A 20534-nucleotide genomic window follows, 5' to 3' on the forward strand; every position below is an offset into this window, starting at 1 on the left:
TCCACCAGGTTTTTGGTTGAGGGCAGGGCAAAAACTATCAAGGACCCTCATGGAGGTCATCAAGCTCCCCCTAGGAAGACCTTAGTATTAGAAGGCTTGTTGAGCCGGGGGAGGAGGGAATTTATTTCCTGTTATCAGTAGGGGTTGTAACTGGGAAATGTTAATGATTGTTTATTGTTAAGAGTTGTTAACTGCCATGAGCCATATTGGGAGTGTTGGTATAGTAATTGAAATATAAATAAATGCCAGCAATGTTTCATGAACTTCCCCAGACATCTTATCCAAAGTGCTCCCAGAACATGTGCTGGAAGATTTTCCACCACCGGACTGGCCGAATTACTAGGGATTGAAAATCTCCTTACTTTTGCTACTGGTTTCTATCTTTGCCACTTGCTTTCATTGCCATTCAAAATCAATTAAAGTCTCTCAAGAAGGAATACAATGAGAAGAACAGTTGGTTTTCTTCAAGATTCCCAAAAAAATTATTCTCAGACAAGACAGAGTAAGACAACAGTCAAAGGCCTGACTACAGCAGGTAACCAGTGGGGGTGCAGATTGTCACAAGTCCACCAAACCCGGACAACAAGAATGTCAGATCAATAGGCCCTGGAGGTCATCATCCAGGGCTACTCCATCAAGTTCAGACACACCCTACCGGGAATATTTACATGATCCCCTCTAAGCAAACAGAAGGAAAATAGGCAAAGGACTTGTGAGGCCATTTCCCATATTGTACAATTTCAAGCAATGGATCGTGTCCCCTCCTCAGAGGAGGTACAGGGACTGTACTCAATTCTCTTTACAGTCCTAAAAAGAAATGGCAAGTGGTAGGCCATTGTGGATCTCAAATTCCATTTGGAGACCTTGAAATCAGTTACCAAAGTGCTGCAAGCTAGGAAGTTCCTCACACTGCTGGACCTACAGGATGCATAAATGCATATTCTCTTCAGGCCAGGAGGAGCAAATGTAAAGTAAAGGAGGCAATAGGCCCACTGTTTGGTGCGGATGGACAAACTCTAATGGAGGATGCAGAGAAAGCAGAAAGACACAGCGCCTATTTTACATCTGTTTCTTCCCACAGGTCAAAGGGTTTAGGCACATCTAGAGATGGCAGTAGCCAAGAGATAGTGTCTGGGTGGCAGTTTGACATGGACAGAGAGGTTGCTGAGAGGCATTTAGCTGCAATGGATGAGTTCAAATCCCCTGGGCTGGATGAAAGGCACCCGAGAGTGCTCAAAGAACTTTCTGGAGAACTTGCACAACCCTCGTCAATCATCTTCGGGACCTCTTTAAGGACTGGAGATGTCCCGGAGGACTGGAAGAGAGCAAACGTTATTCCGATCTTCAAAAAAGGGAGGAAGGATGACCCGGGACACTACAGACCAGTGAGTCTGACCTCTGTGGTGGGTAAGATAATGGAGCAGATATTAAAGAGAGCGATCTGCAAACATCTGGAGGACAATTTGGTGATCCAAGGAAGTCAGCATGGATTTGTCTCCAACAGGTCCTGTCAGACCAACCTGGTTTCCTTTTTTGACCAAGTGACAGGTTTGCTGGTTCGTGGAAATTCGGTTGATGTCGTTTACTTGGATTTTAGTAAAGCTTTTGATAAGGTTCCTCATGATGTTCTGATGGATAAATTGAAGGACTGCAATCTGGATTTTCAGATAGTTAGGTGGATACGGAATTGGTTAGAGAACCGCACTCAAAGAGTTGTTGTCAATGGTGTTTCATCAGACTGGAGGGAGGTGAGTAGTGGGGTACGTCAGGGCTTGGTACTCGGTCCAGTACTTTTTAACATATTTATTAATGATCTAAATGAGGGGGTGGAAGGACTACTCATCAAGTTTGCAGATGACACCAAATTGGGAAGACTGGCAAATACTCCAGAATATAGAGACAGAATTCAATGAGATCTGAACACAATGGAAAAATGGGCAAATGAGATGCAATTTAATAAAGATAAGTGTAAAGTTCTGCATCTGGGTCAGAAAAATGAAAAGAATGCCTACTGGATGCGGGATACACTTCTAGGTAACACTGTGTATGAACAAGACCTTGGGGTATTTGTGGATTGTAAACTAAACATGAGCAGGCAGTGTGATGCAGCGGTAAAAAAGGCAAATGCCATTTTGGGCTTTATCAACAGGGGCATCACATCGAAATCACAAGATGTCATAGTCCCATTGTATACGGCATTGGCCAGACCATACCTGGAGTACTGTGTGCAGTTCTGGAGGCTTCACTTCAAGAAGGACGTAGATAAAATTGAAAGAGTACAGAGGAGAGCGACGAAGATGATCTGGGGCCAAGGGACCAAGCTCTATGAAGATAGGCTGGGGAACTTGGGAACGTTCAGCCTGGAGAAAAGGAGGCTGAGAGGGGACATGATAGCCCTCCTTAAGTATTTGGAAGTTTGTCATTTGGAGGGGGGCAGGATGCTGTTCCCATTGGCTGCAGAGGAAAGGACACACAGTAATGGGTTTAAACTAGAAGTACAATGATACAGGCTAGATATCAGGAAAAAATTTTCACAGTCAGAGTAGTTCAGCAGTAGAATAGGCTGCGTAAGGAGGTGGTGAGCTCCCCCTCACTGGCAGTCTTCAAGCAAAGGTTGGATACACACTTTTCTTGGATGCTTTAGGATGCTTTGGGCTGATCCTGCGTTGAGCAGGGGGTTGGACTAGATAGCCTGTATGGCCCCTTCCAACTCTATGATTCTACGATTCTAGGCCATCGTACAAGAAATTCCTTCGCTTTTGTGTTAATGATTAACATTTTCCATTCAAGGCATTGCCTTTCGGCCTGTAATCAATGCCAAGAATTTTTTCCAAGATTCTTATCAGCCCAGTGGTTGTCCTGATGGAGCAAAAGATCTATGTCAATCATTACCTATTTGTTGATAAGATCCCCGCCTCTGTCACAGGCAGTGACTGATACTAACAAACTTGAAAAGAATTCTGCCAGAATTGAGATTTTAAATAATTTTTCAGAACAGCTGTCTGGATTCTTCAGTCTTTGGAACATTTTGGGGTAGTTATCTTTACCGAGAAGGGTATGCTGCTTACCATGGACCCAATGGCTCATTTGATGGTGGATATGGCTCTTCAGTTAATCAAGAGCAAAACATCATTCCTGATATTCCTCGCAAGTCTGGTGGGGGTCTTAATTTCCTGCTTGGAGACAGTCCAATGAGCAAGATTACATTCCAGAGAACTTCTGGCCTTTCTATCACTATATCTGTTGAGCAGAATGTTCAAGAAGGACAGGCCATTGTTTATACCACTCAAGGTGTGAAGAGGAGTCTTCAATGGTGGACAGTGTCATCCAGGATCAAAACTGGGAGGAATTTTCTCATTCCTCAGGAAGTCAGAGTCTTCATGGATGCCAGCCTCCTGGACTGGAGATCCATATTGTGGGATCAGCTTGTTCAAGTAACTTGATCTTCATCAGAGAAAATGTGTCTGAAACTTACTTAAAATAAGGGCCATATTTCTAGCTCTAAAACGCCTCAGTCCACTAGATTCTGGTTGGGCATTTCAAATTCAGTCTGACAACATGGTGGGGCGTGCTTACATAAACCACCAAGGAGGTTTGTGTTCATCGCATCTATACACAGAAGCATTCAAGTTCCTTCAGTGGGCAGAGACCCACCTTCATTCATTTTGTGCAGAACACATCCAAGGATCAGAGAACCAGCAAGCTGACTGGTTGAGCAGATCGAAGATCTTGGAAGGGGTCTTTAAAAGCACATGGAACATCTCAAGGAAGAGGTATTACAGGAGATAGGGCTGAAGTTCGAGACACCATCAGTTTGTCTGTTTGTTTCCAAACAGAACAATCAAGTTCCCAGGTTCTTCTCACTGTTCTTCCAGCCATAAGTATAAGCCCCAGATGACCTTCAACTGGCTGAAGGGCCTTCAGTATGCCTTTCCCCCCATTCTGATCATCCCAAAGGTGTTAAGAAAAGTTAGATCCCTCATGGCACAAGTCATCTTAGTGGCACCCCATTAGCCAAGAAGACCATAGTTCTCCACAATCCTGTAAATTGCTTCTAGCGAACCTCTTCATCTCCCAGTAACTCCAAGCCTTATTCGTCAGGGACACATCTGGCCAATTGGTCATCCATCACCACCTTCACCAAACATTCTAAAGTGGATCTTTACAATTCTATGGATGCTGTATTTGGCAGGGATGTACTATAAGAGGTGATTTCAACTTAAGCAACTTCCTACCCTCATGGACACTGCTTGGGGAGGTCCTAAAAATGTCTTCCACCTCTGGAGAAGAACGACCATTGGACTTACCCATGAGAGGTCCTTCTCCCTGGAAGTATAGGAAGATATCTTCATCCTTCCCTATAAGTTGCTATTCTCTTTTTTTCATTGATCTTACCTGGTAGCACGTTGACATGGTTGTTACTTAAGAAAATGTTATCTTTCCTGTATATTTTATATAGTGTTCTTCAGTGGCTTCTTAACTGTTGTGGAAATATTGGTGACCTAGCAAGGTTTTTTGGTTAAGCTATTCATTTTAGTGCCAGGGTATTCAATAAAAGTGCTGTGAGTCTTGAACTGGAGCAGAGAGGCATGCCCACAACAAGAAGTAGGAAGGGTAAGACTTGCCCACCTTCCTGAAACAAGGAGTGGAAATACCCAAATATGCCTTTCAATATCTCTGGGGATACAGACCCCTCATGGGTAAGTCCAATGGTTATTTTCATAGATGCCTCCACTTTCAGGTGGGAGTGCATTTTGGCCAACTTATAGCACAGGGACAATGGTCCTCAGATGAGAGAACTATGCATATTATTAGAGCTAAGAGCTATTAAGAAGAAGAAGAAGAGTTGGTTCTTATATGCCACTTTTCTCTATCTGAAGGAGGCTCAAAGTGGCTTACAGTCACCTTCCCTTTCCTCTCCCCACAACAGTCACCCTGTGAGGTGGGTGAGGCTGAGAGAGCCCTGATGTCACTGCTTGGTCAGAACAGTTTTATAAGTGCCGTGGCGAGCCCACGGTCACCCATCTGGCTGCATGTGGGGGAGTGCAGAATTGAATCCAGCATGCCAGATTAGAAGTCCGCACTCCTAACCACCACACCAAACTGGCTCTTTTTTCTTTTTCAGAAATCCCCAGAGGCTGTACGGTTCTTATTGCCACAGACAACATTATGGTGATGTTTTATATCCAAAAGTGGGGGAACAGGGTCAACACTTCTCTGTCAAGAGGCAATAGCTATATGATCTTGAGTCCAGGGAATGTACCTAAATGCTATTCACATTTCTGGGTCTCAGTTGTCCTGGCAGGCACTTTAAGCAGACATGGGTTAGACAGTATTTAAACCCTATTTTTGACCTCTGGGGGTATCACAAATTATATTTGCTTACATCCCATGAAAATGCAGAAGAGCGACATGGATCCAGCCATCTTTAGTATGCCTTCCCACTTATTGCCATTCTACAAAAAGTTGCAATGAAACTGCTGTCTGACAGAACATATTGTATCCTAATCGTCCTGTTTTGGCCCAAGAGTATTTGGTTACCCACTCTATGAATTCAATCTGGAGGCAAGCAGTACTGTCTGCTGGAAGTACCTGACCTACTATATATAGGTCACCATCTCCACTCCAATGTCATCAGGCTGCGATTAACGTCCTGGCTTATTTGCCCATCCACTTATTGGACTATGAGGGTTTCAGGGTTATTCTGCTGGCAAAGGAAAGATCTACCAGATGATCCTATAAAATTAAATGGAGTAGATACACTATATGGGCCCAGAATAAGAGATTGAACTCATACATGTCATGTGAGATCTGTTCTAGAAAACATGCTGACTCTCAAGCATAGAGATTTGTCAAATAGTTCATTTAAAGTTTATTTGGTGGCCATTTTGCCTTTCATATTCCTTTTGGCGGGTTTTTGCTTTTCACCTCTAAGGAGGCATGGAAGTTTTTACAGGATATCCAGTTTGTACACCCCCCCCCACACACACACACACTGCCATGAAGCTTGTACCCCAATGGAGTTTGTCACTTGTTTTATCCAAGCTTATTCATAAACCATTTGATCCTATGGCAATTTCTAATCTGTCTGTCCTTTCCTTTAAAACAGCCTTTCTGTGGCTATTATGTCAGCAAAGAAGGTAGGGGAGTTGTTGGCCCTCTCAACGTGACTCTCCTTTTGCACAATCTTTCACTAACAGCATGCTTCTTAGACCAAAGGTTGAGTTTTTACCAAAGGTGTTATGTTTCAGCTTTTACAAGCAGTCTCCCTGCTAACTTTTTTCCCCACCCTGACATCAGACTTGAAGAGAGTTTTATATTCCCTAGATATCTGGCAAGCTTTCCTGAAAAATTTCAGGAAAGATAGATCTTTATTTGTCTGCTTCAAGGGTCATAGACCTTCCCCACAAACTATATTGAGATTGATTGTTTCAGCCATTACACTACCATACAAATTGGCCATCATTGATTGTCCGTTACACATATCTGCACACTTGACAAGAACACAAATCTCCTCTGCGTTCACCATGAGGCTGCCACTGGAAGACATTTGTTGCGTAGCAACATGGACTGATCTGTTGACTTTTATATATTTACTAGTCCATGAATGTTGATTTTTCTAGGGAGTCTGCAGTGGGAAAAGCAGTGTTACGGCAGTATTTTGCTGATTTGCCCACTCACTCCACCTTGGTGACTGAACTTGTTATTCTTCCTTGTCAGACTGTACAGAAGCCATGAAGATGAAAACAAGGTTGCACTTACCTGTAACTCTTGTTCATCCAGTTGTCTTCTGTGCAGGTATGCATTGCTCCCTCCTGTTCCCACTGTGTGAGATTATTCCAACTTAACTGTTCACTGTGGTGATGGGAGAAGTGAGAGGGGGATTGCTTCCCCCTCCCACATAACAGGACTTTTTGGTGGGGGAGTCACGATCTTCAGGGAGGAGAGGGGTGAGCACTTTTGGGAAGTATTAGAAAACTTGCTGATCCTCTCTGTGGCTCATCTGCAGAAATAAAGTCTCATGTGTGCCTGCACAGAAGACCACAGGATGAACAAGAATTACAGGTAAGTGCAACCTTGTTATACCTGTTATACTTCTGTGATGATTAATCTTAATAAAATGTATATTAATTAAAATATATTAGGTTCTGAGGTTTGTGAATGATTTTGAGATCCACATTTCCCCAGTATGGTAAATATGAGAGCTTCATCTGGTGACTTGAGATTCAGACTTTCCTTTTATTTTCATAGATAATTTTAATAATTTAACCTCTATAATTTAGCTTCATTTAACTCATAGTGTTCAGGTTCATTTTCTATATATTGTTGCATATTTCTATTTTTTCATATTAATATATACATGAATAAAAATGATTTTCTGTGAAATATATTCTGAAAGAGGTATTTTCTGATTATTTTTTCAAAATAAACTATTTTATTTTTATATTTTCTGTTTTATACTTCAGCCAGACAATTGGGAGACAGGATGAAAGGAAAGAAACTAAACCTTGATATCATTTATAGAATTATATAAATTAAAATTATATAACAATGGGCCTTCCCTTTATCATCAGTTTGGTTTTATATGTTTTCAGTAATTTCTTATTGCTGAGCCTTAATGCAGGCAGAAAATAAGAAGTGAAGTTGTGAGTATTTAGAATTTTTTTAAATGATTTTGATAATGGTTGGTGTACAATACACTAAACTAATATTGCATTAAATAGTCATTTATATTATCTTACAACCTTATATTAAATATTATAATTAATGGCATATTAGATCAAGTCTTACATTTTCAACTCATTGAAAGCAGATTTTTTCACAGAAGAATTATGGAAAGCAGTAATAAGATATTTGATAAATCATAAAAGTTTGAGAAGCATATTCTTGTGATAACAGTGTATACACATATATGAAGCTCTCTATTTGGAGTCAGACCATTGGACTTAACAAGGTCAGTATTGTCCATTTTGGCTGTTAGTCATTTCTCATGTTCTCAGGCAGAGGTCTTTCCTGTCATAAACTGATCATTTTAATTCTACATGCAATGCTGATGTTCTAGCACTGAGCTATAGCAAAAGCAGTTCTCAAAATATGAAAATTCATCTTCATCCATTCAGAGATGTATGCAAGAAGCATGAGAAGGCACTCAAACAATTCATCATCTCTTGAATAGGCACATTGTTCGAGAATGTTTATGATGGCATTTAGAATAAATTATTTTTAAAATTATCTGATAGTACATTGGGGAGCCAGAAGTATAGATTTCATGGAATATGCAACTGGTCTGATTATTTGACTGTAGATATTAACATTGGATAGTAGATTCAGGACAAAGAAAGTATTTGTTTATACAATTAATAGAATTTGCTGCTAGAGAATGTAGTAGTGGTAATAAGCCAGCTGTAAAAGTGAATTAGATTGAAGGGAATCTATCAGTGGCAGCTAGCCATGGTGACTGAAGGAAGCCTCCACATTCAGAGGCAGTACATCTCTGAATATAAATACCAGGAGGCAACAAGAGGGGAAGGCCTCTATGCCCTGTTGTTGGCCCTCCATAGGAACTGATAGATCATTATGAAAGACAGGATGCTGAACTAAATAGAACTCTGCTTTGATTTAGCAGGGATCTTATGTTCTTAGGATAGATGGATAGATGCCATCTAATATTGTTTTGCTTGTGAATAGGTACTTTCTGATCATTGTCAGGAGACAGAATGTTGACTCAGCAGGGCTATTTTTGTTCACAGACCTTTACATTGATCTCTCCTAAGTGCATTTACTTGGAAATAAATTTAATTGGATTGGATCTAGCACTCAATTTTAACTTGTGCTACAGCTCCTGGCCAAGTGGAAACAGAAGAAAAAGGCCACAATAACGATAATATTATTAGTAATGATAAGGAAAAGAAAGGAAATGGAGGAGCTTACTATAACCCTGGAAAGCCTGCAAAAACAAATGAAGAAAGTGAGAAAAAAACAGACAGTACCTGCCTTACCAGATCTTAAAATATAGGACAGGCTTTTTAGCTGAGGAAATTCCAGATCTCTACAGTTTTTCCTTCATCTCTCCAGGAGAGCACATAGTCAATGACTGACTGCTCTAGACTTAATCTCTCCATCCGGATGAACTCCATACCAAAGAGTCCTCCTCTTTGCTCTAAGGAGTTTTATCATACCTGTTTCTCTACCTCCTGACTAAGTCAGGCCAGGTCAGATACATATTTCCTGGAAGTCTGCAGAAATCTTCTTCCTGAAGACTCTCCAATATTTCGTTCCTCCATATCTTTTTCCTGTTTGGGGAAGGGTGGGCTTGACCATCCCATTGTTTTTAACTGGACCTATTAGGAGTTCTTAAGAGGTGAGCCTGGAAAGCCATTGACTGACTTCTTCCACCTAGACTGTTGTCTGCTTGGGGTGGGGGGGGGTGTCTATTACAACATTCAAGCCTCCATGAAAAAAAATTCTTCACAGAAACTAAACAAGATTACAAAAAGATTTCAATCAAAACTCACTTTGACAACTGGAAAGAAAAGCCCTTCTAACAACAGTATTTGAAAGACAGAAAATAAAACTAATAATTTAAAGCACCTGGAAGTGGCTCCAAAATGGACACTTGGAGGAAGAAATGGAAGGACTCATTCTAGCTCACATGAGGAGGCACTCAAAGCAAAAATTATGCAAGCCAAGATTCAGAAGACCAGTGATTACCTCAAGTATCAACTTTGCAAGAAAAAAGATTAAACAGTCAACCCCATGGCCAGTGCCTGCAGGTAAAATAGCTCACCCTGACTAGGGAATGTCATGATAGAGTTGTAAGTATGTTGCACTGGAATCTTTGCAGGGAGTATAATGATGCCCCCATATCTGCAAATAAATACATAAATCGGAAAATTGAAAAAGGAGAGATTTACTAAAAACATACATCCAAATCATGGTTTGCAAAAACATGTATAGTGGCAAAAAGGGCTCTACTTACAGTGTACTAAAATTTTACTAATGCCCCATTCATCAAAGGCAAGATGCTCATACCCTCTTTCTTTCTCAAAACAAACAAACAAACAAACAAAAACCTTTAAACAACTGATAATCCAAAAGAAAAAGGGAATACACCAGTGAGCTCTGGAGGATCCTGATACAGGCAACCAGAGACAAGAATTGATAATTGTTTTGGAAGCTAACCTCAAATAGAGAGTTAAAGGCCCCTCTTCCCTTTGATTCATTCCTGCTGAAAGATGGGTCTTGTTTTTTTTGCGCATGTATGGTGATCTGCACTTACAGTCAGCCTGCTCCAATCTATCTGATTTGCCTTCATGGCCCCCAGTTTCATTTGCAGATATTAAATCTCACATTGGGCAGCTCAAAAAGAGATGGGGTGGATGGATGGGATCACTCCTGAATTCCTTAAAGAGAATGTTGACTCATGGGCCTCTTTTCTAGCAGCTCCATTCACGTATATTGATGCCACTGGATATATCCCTAAGGACTGTATGATAGCAGTTGTGGCTCCTTTCTATAAGAAGGGTAACAGAAATGATCCCTCGGACTACAGACCTGTTAGTCTGCTAAGCATTATAAGCAAACTATATGCCAGGCACCTTTTAGACAAACTTGCCATCTGGCTTGAGCAGAAGGTTTTGGCACAGGAACAAGCTGGTTTTAGGGAAGGTAGAACTACAAATCAGCATTGCCTTGCTCTCCAACATCTTATTGAGTACAGTGCCAAAGGCTCAGTCTCATTATATGTGGCATTTGTCAATTTTAAATCAGTATTCGATTCCATCTTGAGGCCTCTTTTGTGGGCTAAATTGGAGGCTTCTCTTTACAAAAAGAATAAGATGCAGCAGAGATGGGCATCTCACTGAACCCACTAACACCTACAAAGGGATAAGACAGGGCTATTTGTTGACCCCTATGCTTTTCATTTTTTATATCAACAACCTGGAAAGTTGCCTGGACTCAGTATACTTGCACTCCCCTCGGTTGGCATCTCAAAATACTTCAGTTCTCCTTTATGCAGATGATGTAGCATTACTATCCAGACCACCAGTCAGCATTAAAAGAGCACTGAATAGATTAGCAGAATACTGCAATAAATAATCCCTGATAATCAATTACAAGAAAATGAAGGTAATGGTCTTTGGTAAACATCCTAAAAGTAGGGCCTGGTTTATAGAGGGGAAGAGTTTAGAGCAACTGAAGAGCAACTGAAGAGTTTAGAGCAACTGAAGAGCTTTTAGGGGTAAACTTCCAGTCCTCAAAGGTCACCTCGAATATGGCAATTTGCATCTATCCTTGGGGAGAGAACTGCCCATAATATACTGAAATTCTACCACACAAAGGGAGCTGATTTTGTCCCGGCTGCTCTTAGGCTTTCAAGCAAAAACAAAAGTTTGGGTGCTGCACAGAACCCTTCTTGGTCCTCTTGCCTCTTACTTTGCCCTGTTAGAACGTGTACAGTCTAAGTTTCTTAGGGCTCTGTTGCAAGTCCCCAAATGTGTTTCTAACCCCATGGTTTGCCTAGAATGAGGCATGCCGCAGATCGAACCCAGAATTGGTCTCTCATCTATTTTGATCTGGCTAAAGGCTCATTTCTCCTCAAACGGACTGCTACCACTGATTATTTGTGACAGCTTTAAATCAAGATGGCAGCAGTTTACAGAAAATAAAATTGTGAGCCTTGGTTTTTCTATCCAATCTGTCCTTGAGCTGCGCAAAGATCAAGCAAGGCAAATCATTAAAGGTTTTATAACAGAGCACCAATTAGATCTGCCTAGATCTGAGTTTTTGATACCTCCAAGTAATAAATATATTCCAAAGCCAGCAGCATATCTGTTTTTATGGAAATCAAGAATCATAGGAGGGCATTTAACCTTGCAAGATGCTCTGCCCTACCATTTGCAATGCTAGAGGGCCATTACAAAAAGATCCCAAGAGCAGAGAGAACGTGTGTTTATTGATCAAGGGAATTAGAGACTCTTGGATACATTTTCTTTAGGTGCCCACTGTATGTGGTACACCGCAATAAGATCATTGCTCCCCTTTTGCTTTGGTCTCCTGGAGCATCAGAGAAAGGAAAAATCAAATTCTCCTCTCAGGGGAGAAATGGGTAGCTAAATATTGTGTGGTAGCTTACAAGTTATGTCAAACATATATTGGCACTGGAAACTTGTCATGGATTTTGGTAGTTTAATTCTTTTTTAACCATTCCTGTTTAATTTTATTTAAATTTCCCTATTTTGTGACCATTTACTAATTGAAAATATTGTGTAATAATTACAGAGGACTTATGGGTTTTTAAGTGTTTTTGTACCTGGATTGAAACTGTATATTAATCTGAATCATACAACAGTTGACTGTGCCAGTGTAGAGAACTGCTCTTAGCAGGTGGGAAAGGAGGAGGAGGGTAGAGAGATTGGAGCAGCATTTACTAATGAGGAAAATATAGGAATCTGGGTGAATCATTGCTGCTACTGCTTTTGCTGCTGTGGGAGGAAGGCTGTGGGGCAGTCAGAAGAGTCACTACCACTGGCAAAGTTGTGGGGTAGACCACTAACAAAGTTCCTGTCACTGCCACCAGATCTATTGTGACTCTCTGTCTCAGCTGCCCACTTTAAACTTTCCCACTGGCTTATAACCTGTAAGATTGTGTCGAGTGGTACTGGAGCTGTAGGGGAAACAAGGATAATTCTTTGCACCCACTTCACTATCTCCAGCACTGCTTGTCCTTGTAGCAGTGGTCCCCAACCTTTTTCAGGCTGGGGACCAGCGTCAGCAGGGAGGACAATGGCCTGCCGCCCATGCGCATTGTGTGTGCGCGGCCCTGCTTCCCTCTCCCCCCTCCTACAGTAAGAAGCTTGCCGGGCCACAAGCTTGCGGCCTGGGAGGTTTCTTACTGCGGGGAGAGGGAGCCGCGGCCTGGTGGTTGGGGACCACCGCCTTGTAGTATTACCAGTTACAAACCTATGGGAAAGTACTTGGATGGAAAGCCTCCAAGGAATACCAGGGTCTTGACTCAGAGGCAGGCAGTGGCAAGCCACCTTTGAATGTCTCTTGCCTTGAAAACCCCACAGGGTCACTGTAATTTGATGGCACTTATCACCACCATAAGATATGCTATATTTGATTGTCATATACTTTACATAACTATGCTACTCCATATAAACTTCAAACCATTTTCCTTATTTCCTGCATTGTGCTTGGCAGATAAACTACATAAAATTATCAGATAGATCAGAAATTATTGTTATTTTTATAGCCCGTCATTTGTGTTTGGTTCAGGGCAGATAACAACTGGCATTTACATGTAATATAATTACATTGATAACAATTAAACTTTTCAATTAAGTTATTTTAAATTATATTATTATTAAACCTCTATTAAGGTAGTCTAAAGGGAAACTTCATTACTGCTGGGTGGTTGGTTTGAGGGTGGTGCATTATTGGTTTTGTGAGAAGGGAAGCGAGTGCTGTCTCGGTGTTAATTTCCTGGCTTCCTGTAGGCCAGAGGGCACGTAAGACAGCTCTGTCTTACATGCCCTCTGGAACCTTGAAGGTCCTGGGGAGGGCTTGATCTTATCAGGGAGAGTGTTCAACCACATTGGGGCCAGGACCAAAAAAACCTTGGCTCTAATTGAAGCCAGTTTTCTTTCTTTTAGGCCAGAGATCTTGAAAAAGTTCTGGTCACTGGATCTTAGTGCATTTTGGAGGGTATAGTGGAAGAGGTGGTTCTGTAATAAATCAAAGTTTAGGGATTAGGGTCACATGTACATAATAATGCCTTTATTAGGACCATGACCAATCGATATAATTCAGTATAGTATGCAAAACCTTTGAGTCATCCAGAATACATACTGAGTTGTTATTTTGTTGCTTTTAATAAAAGGTTGAGTTTTTGTTGTTAGGTAATAGATTACTTTATGTTTTTACACAATATATAAAGAACCTCAAGCCATTTCTAATGTTGTACTTCATTCTATATGTGTGGCTCTGTGTGGGCAGCCACTAGAGGAAAGAAATATATTTTTACCAGTAATTAATTTTCATAGGAAAATATTGTCCACATAATGTCTCACTTGAAATCTTTAGTTCAAAACTTTGCAAGATCTGAAATTTTGTTTTGAATTTAGAGGACAGGGTGAATGCTCTCATGATAATAAAATTTTTCCACTGCTTGGCATTTTGTGCAGACAGCCTGTGATGTGTGGGTGTATATAATTTTATTTCTCAAAGGGGGGGTTGTACCTAGACATAATGTTTATTTTCATGAGAAATGCCATCATCACCTAGTATTTAGGCTGTATGTGGACAAACTCCTCAAGAGAAATTAATTACAGGTAAGTGATATTCTTGCTTTGTAAATAGAGGGGGTGGGAAGATATTGTAATGTTAAAGTGCTATGGGATTTTCAAACCTTTCTCAAATCTCAGAAAACGTTTGCATCTGGGAATGGGCAAAGGTTCTGTCCAGTTCTTGTTTTGCACTAAACACATCACCATCCCTAAATTGATCTGCTTTTCCTTGAACCTGGGAGTCAGAAATCCCTTTTTCTCTTCTGTTTTTCTGCTGCAGAAATTCCCAACATTCCCATTTTGTGGGCTCCAGAGAGGGGTAAGCAACATCTTCAATCCCAGCCAATCATTTCTAATCTAGTTCTTTGCTAGTGTTTTGGTTTATTTTATTTTAAAATCATTATTAGAAGCAGTTGTAGATGCGTTCCCATTTATTTAATTTCCTTGTGGATTCTCATTTTTAAAATTTTGTTTATAGGAGGGTCCCTAGACCTCCCTAAGCACTAGGGCTCAGCTTCATTTCCATTCGTGTGCTGTACTCTTGTGTATTTTCATTATACACTTGGTTGATCTAATGCTGTTATTGGAAGATGAGCATCCAGATTCTGGGGTTCTTTCACTTACAGTATCCTTAATTTCTTAAAAATTAATGTCATCCCACTGCCTGGCAATCTATTGAAGAGCTTCTCTTTGTCTTTGCCAGGACCTTTGCTTAATTATTCGTGGGCACTGCCCTCTTGAAACTCTGCATTGTAAAAAGTATATGGCATTCATTGCTTTCTTTCTGCTTTGTCTACTTGCTGACTGTCTGGCATTGCAACCCAAGTTTTACGGAATGATTGCCTGGAATGATCCTCTTCACCATTGATTGCCTGACATAGGACTACCCAAGGTACTGCCCATGACTACTTGCTGCCATTTGTACATGACTGTTAATGGGCAGTTACCTCCTGCTGAACTTCTCCCTTTTTTGATTGGCTAGCATTGCTCCCCTGCTACTGTGTGCATCTGCTGACTTCATGGAATTGCTACCCTGATGCTTTGCGCACCTGCTGATCGATTGAAAACTGGTTGCGTGTCTGTCTTTTCCTTCCTGCTTGACCACCAGCTTACATTGACCCTGTGCTGCCCTTGAAATCTGACTTCAGACCAGCATTACTGTTTTATGCAATCCTCTTCATCTGCTGATTGTTTGCCACTCCTCTTCTGCTTCTTTACTGCTTACTCTTCCAAACATGCAAGTAAAATGAGAGGAAGTGAAAATGCTCAGATATAGCACCATCATGCCCTTGTTCAAGCTCATAAGCCCACATTTTTAAAACGTTCTCTCTCTCTCTTTCCGTTCCTTTTCATCAGAATACTCAATCTCATCCCCTAGAAAGATTGAGAGGGTCTGGATCTCATTTATAGCCTTTTCTTCAGCTATTTATCTCATAAATCTTTCTCAAGATGTGTAAAGATTTAGTAACAAGGATACCTGCTGTTTATAAATGGGTTCAGACTGTGCCTATTGGAATAATTCAATGGGGCTGCTTGGCATCATTAATTACATGCCCATTTTATTGATATTGAAATAAACTAAGATTATATTTTGATGGATACAAATGAGGAAAGAAATTGCAAAGGAAGGATTCCTGACTACTTGCACCTAAATTTGGAAACTTTGTTTTCATGGCCAGAGTTTAGCAAGTAATAGCAGTATTAGTTCTAAAGACTGAGGGAGAATAATATGTAATGAATTCTGGTTCTTTTACTGATTATAGAAAAAGAAATTATCTGCACTAAAAGCAGAAAGATGAAAAGAAATATCACCCCAGGAATGTTACAGTGTGAAGCTTGTGAAATCTCACTGTTGATGTAGTTAGTATTTGTTCCAAATGACAAAAGAAGAAAAGATAATTCCATTCAATTACTTAATTTCTGGCTGTCTAGGGAGAGAAATGGGATTGGTGAGCAAATAGTTGAGGTTCACGTTCCATCTTAATTGCTTCATTCTTAGCAAAAAGGTATCAACTTTTATAAATAAAAGAATAAATAAAAAGAATTTTCCTTCTGAATTTTTTGTTTTTCTCACTGCAGCACTGCCAGTAGGAAAGGACCTTTCAAAACAGTATTTCCATTTCAGATATACCTTTACAATGCTGAGAATGCTTACAGTAGTTACTATAAAAACTAAGGACTAATTCTGTGTTTCACACAATGATCTGCGCTTCTTGTTCCTGTTATCTTCTCCCTCTTCCTTTGCCTTTTCCATGCACATGACCTAAATTCTGGTTGGACCGACATCCTTTCACTTTGCTAGATGGATGGCACTATATAATGCCTGCTGAAACTTGCTTTGATGGCTTCTTCTTGAAGACAGATATTTGAATGTTGCTAAATCTGTCTTACAATATTATAAACATTGTATAGCAATGTCAGACCCTGATCTATGCCCAATTTAGCTTTCACTGTTTTTCCCCCCAACTTTCATGTGGGAAATGGTCACAAATTATTTCAGAGAGAATTGAATCTTAGAAGAATTCTTAGTCTTATATTCCAGAAATCAAATCTTCCATTTTTTATACTTTCCAGTAGTGGTGGGACTAAATCGAAATAATAATAACAATAACAACAACAACTCTAAGGTAGCTTGTAAATGCTGCTATAAATCTTTGGCTTTAAGTTGAACCTTTATTCTAACAGGTTGCCATCAGGCTAGATTTTATTAAAGTATATAAATACAGCTTTATAGTACCTGTCCGGTACTTTTTAACATATTTATTAATGATCTAGATGAGGGGGTGGAGGGACTACTCACCAAGTTTGCAGATGACACCAAATTGGGAGGACTGGGAAATACTCCGGAAGATAGAGACAGAGTTCAACGAGATCTGAACACAATGGAAAAATCGGCAAATGAGAACAAGATGCTATTTAATAAAGATAAGTGTAAAGTTCTGCATCTGAGTCAGAAAAATGAAAAGCATGCCAACAGGATGGGGGATAGGCTTCTAGGTAACACTGTATGTGAACGAGACCTTGGGGTACTTGTGGATTGTAAACTAAACATGAGCAGGCAATGTGATGCAGCAGTAAAAAAAAGGCGCAAATGCCATTTTGGGCTGTATCAACCAGGGGCATCACATCAAAATCACAAGATGTCATAGTTCCATTGTATATGGCACTGGTCAGACCACACCAGGAGTACTGTGTGCAGTTCTGGAGGCCTCACTTCAAGAAGGACATCGATAAAATTGAAAGGGTACAGAGGAGAGCGACGAGGATGATCTTGGGGCCAAGGGACCAAGCCCTATGAAGATAGGTTGAGGGACTTGAGAATGTTCAGCCTGGAGAAAAGGCTTCAGAGAAAAGGATGCGCAGTAATAGGTTTAAACTACAAATGCAATGATAGATATCAGGAACAAAAATTTCACAGTCAGAATAGTTCAGCAGTGGAATAGGCTGCCTAAGGAGCTGGTGAGTTCCCCCTCACTGGCAGTCTTCATGCAAATGTTGGATACACACTTTTCTTGGATGCTTTAGGATGCTTTGGGCTGATCCTGCATTTAGCAGTTGGTTGGACTAGATGGCTTGTATGGCTCCTTCCAACTCTATGATTCTATGATATATGTATGTTTGTGTGTGCAGTAAATATAAGTGCAATCAAGTAGTTCTAATTATTTGATATACTTTAATCTGAAAAATCTATATAACAAAATATCAGAGAAAAATTTTCAAGAGATTCCTTGAATAAGTACAGTGGATTTCAAACTGGGATAGTAAATTACACACAAATTCTAGAGTTTATTTTAAACAACACCAATATGTACTCTTTTTAGTTAAAATTTTAGAATTTTCGCAATTAAGGAGAATATGTTTTTATTTATAATTTCTTTTCCTCCTTCAAAATATCCTCTCAGCATTCCCAATATTCAGCTCTAAACCATGTTATATTCTCAGGTTTTATCTTATTTCAGGACTGCTTTGTCTTATCTGCTGTGATATCACAACTTATTTTTTTTTTAATTTTGTGGCCAAACATAACTGAACTACCACTCTCTTTTTCCAAAATAATTTTTTCTGTTATGATTTTTTCCAGGGAAGTTTCTTTTCATATAGACCTGAAACTTAGTATTTTTGAAAGGATAGGTTTTGGATAAATTTCTTGCTAAAATAAGAGTTTTGTATTATTTCAGTCTGTTACAGTTAAAGTAGTATTTGAAATCGTGATTTCTTATATGCATGGTTTTCTTCTCTTTTAAAGCAACATAGTTGTATATCAAGAAATTTTATTTGTTACAGATTCTTAACACTATCATACTTCTAAAAACATATCTGTATTTGTGTGTGATCACTGAGTAGTCTGATTTCTTTAGAACCACATAAAATCCTCCTTTGTCTAATAATATTGTATTTCATAGAATCTTGGAATCATAGAGTTGGAAGGAATCTCCAGTTTCATCTAGTCCAACCCCTTGTAGAACACAGGAAATGCACAAATAAATGCCTGCCTGCCTACAGTGACCCCAGTTCCATACCCGAATGATGCCCCCCCCAAATTAAAATATTCAGATATTATTTCTGGAATATCAAGTGACTTAAAAGACACCTGACTTCTGTAATGGCACCATATAGATGTCACATTCATGAGTGGACTTTTATGATTATGTTTTCACATATGTATTTCTCAAACCAGATTATGATTTGAAACAATGATAATCCTTCTTTAAATCCTCATTTATCTGTCTTTAGTATAGTACTAGAAATATGTATAACAGCTGTTGTAAATCAGATAAAAGTTTGAATATCAGCTGTATGCAGGACTAAATAAACCATCAAAATTAAGATCTTTTTATTTTTATTTTTATTTTCCTTCAAAGAAGGTACATCTATTTTTGCCAAGCCATAACTTCTGGTCTCCTTTGCAATCTGTTGCCTACAATTTTCATGGTATCAATAGCCCATTAATTCCTCTGGTGTTCACTTTGAAAAGACTGTATTACTTGTATAGTGCTAATCAACATTTGGTGCAGCCAAGGTTTCAAGCAAAGCAAACTGCAGTCCTTGACTTGTTTGTGTATATTCATCTCACCCCATAAACCTTGTTTTATTATAGCTACTAGCTTCAAAGCCCGTTCCTAAGAACGGGCCCTGAAAGGGTCCCCTTCCCTGGCCCCTGGCCAGGCAGCTTAAGGTGACTTTGGGCTGCAGCTCACAGACAAATCAAGTGGGGCAGGCGGGGGCTGGGAAGCTCGTTAGCAGGGCTGAGACATAGCTCCTTAGCAGGCAGTCATCAGGCTGGGAGGCCCTCGCCAGCAGGCCAAGAGGCCCTCGTTAGCAAGCCCTCCACCATGACCCTTTGCCCAGGGCCCTCTCACCTGCTGCTGGCTCCAGGCACTGAGGCGTCTGAGAGCAAAGAGGCTAGAGTCCAGAGATGGAGGGCGGAAGCTGCAGGGGCAGGGCCAATCAGGGCAAAACTGGATGCCCCCTGATTGGCCCCATTCCAACTTGGACAGCCAGACATGTCCCACCCCCTAGGCTGCTTCAAAAATATATAGAGGAACAACAATGGATGGCACCAGTATTCCTTTGCCTCCAGTTTTCACCTCTGCAGAGGTTTTATGTTTAAGCTTTTGCCTTATCATTGCAACTTTATCCTAATGAAGAAAGGATATGCTTCAAAGCTGTTCCTAAGATATGAGTGTAAGCAGTCATATTAGGCAATGTTTATTGTCAGTGTTTACTATCTACATCAACACTTGGACAGCCCATCCTTCCCTTTGGTGTAGCGGTAGCCAGTTTGGGGTAGTGGTTAGGTGTGCGTACTTCTAATCTGGTGAGCTGGGTTCAATTCTGTACTCCCCCACATGCAGCCAGCTGGGTGACCATGGGCACACCACAGTGCTGATAAAGCTATTCTGACCAAGCAGTAATATCAGGCGTCTCTCAGCCTCACCCACCTCACAGGGTGTCTGTTGTGGGGAGAGGAAAGGGAAGGCGGCTGTAAGCCGCTTTGAGACTCCTTTAGGTAGAGAAAAGCTGCATATAAGAACCAACTTTTCTTCTTTCATGAAAATCCTCCCAAGTGATGGCCTATTGAACCTTTGCATTTCTTTGAAGCAGCTGTCCACTGCAGTAAGCTTTTTTTTTAATAAGTCTTGTTTTTCACTCATTAGTTGTGAAGCAAGTTTTAAGAGTCTTCACCCGTGACGCGAAGGAACTAAATATCACAATTATCTAAGAGTCATCAAACGGCAAAAA

General features: G+C 40.3%; 1 protein-coding gene across 12 annotated transcripts in view; it reads left to right on the plus strand.

Moving 5' to 3' along the window:
- The window catches only part of GPHN (gephyrin), a 357972-nt gene that overhangs the window by 168313 nt on the left and 169125 nt on the right, over window positions 1-20534 (plus strand). For 6 of the 12 annotated variants that reach the window (XM_077322479.1, XM_077322482.1, XM_077322474.1 and 3 more), the window contains exon 5: window positions 14572-14610. The exons of the other annotated variants lie outside the window; for them this stretch is intronic. In XM_077322479.1, the coding sequence (XP_077178594.1) occupies window positions 14572-14610 (39 nt within the window). The remainder of the gene's footprint in view (window positions 1-14571; window positions 14611-20534) is intronic. 12 annotated transcript variants of the gene reach the window in all.

The sequence above is a fragment of the Paroedura picta genome, chromosome 2, assembly GCF_049243985.1.
Source record: "Paroedura picta isolate Pp20150507F chromosome 2, Ppicta_v3.0, whole genome shotgun sequence".
Classification (NCBI taxonomy): Eukaryota; Metazoa; Chordata; class Lepidosauria; order Squamata; family Gekkonidae; genus Paroedura; species Paroedura picta.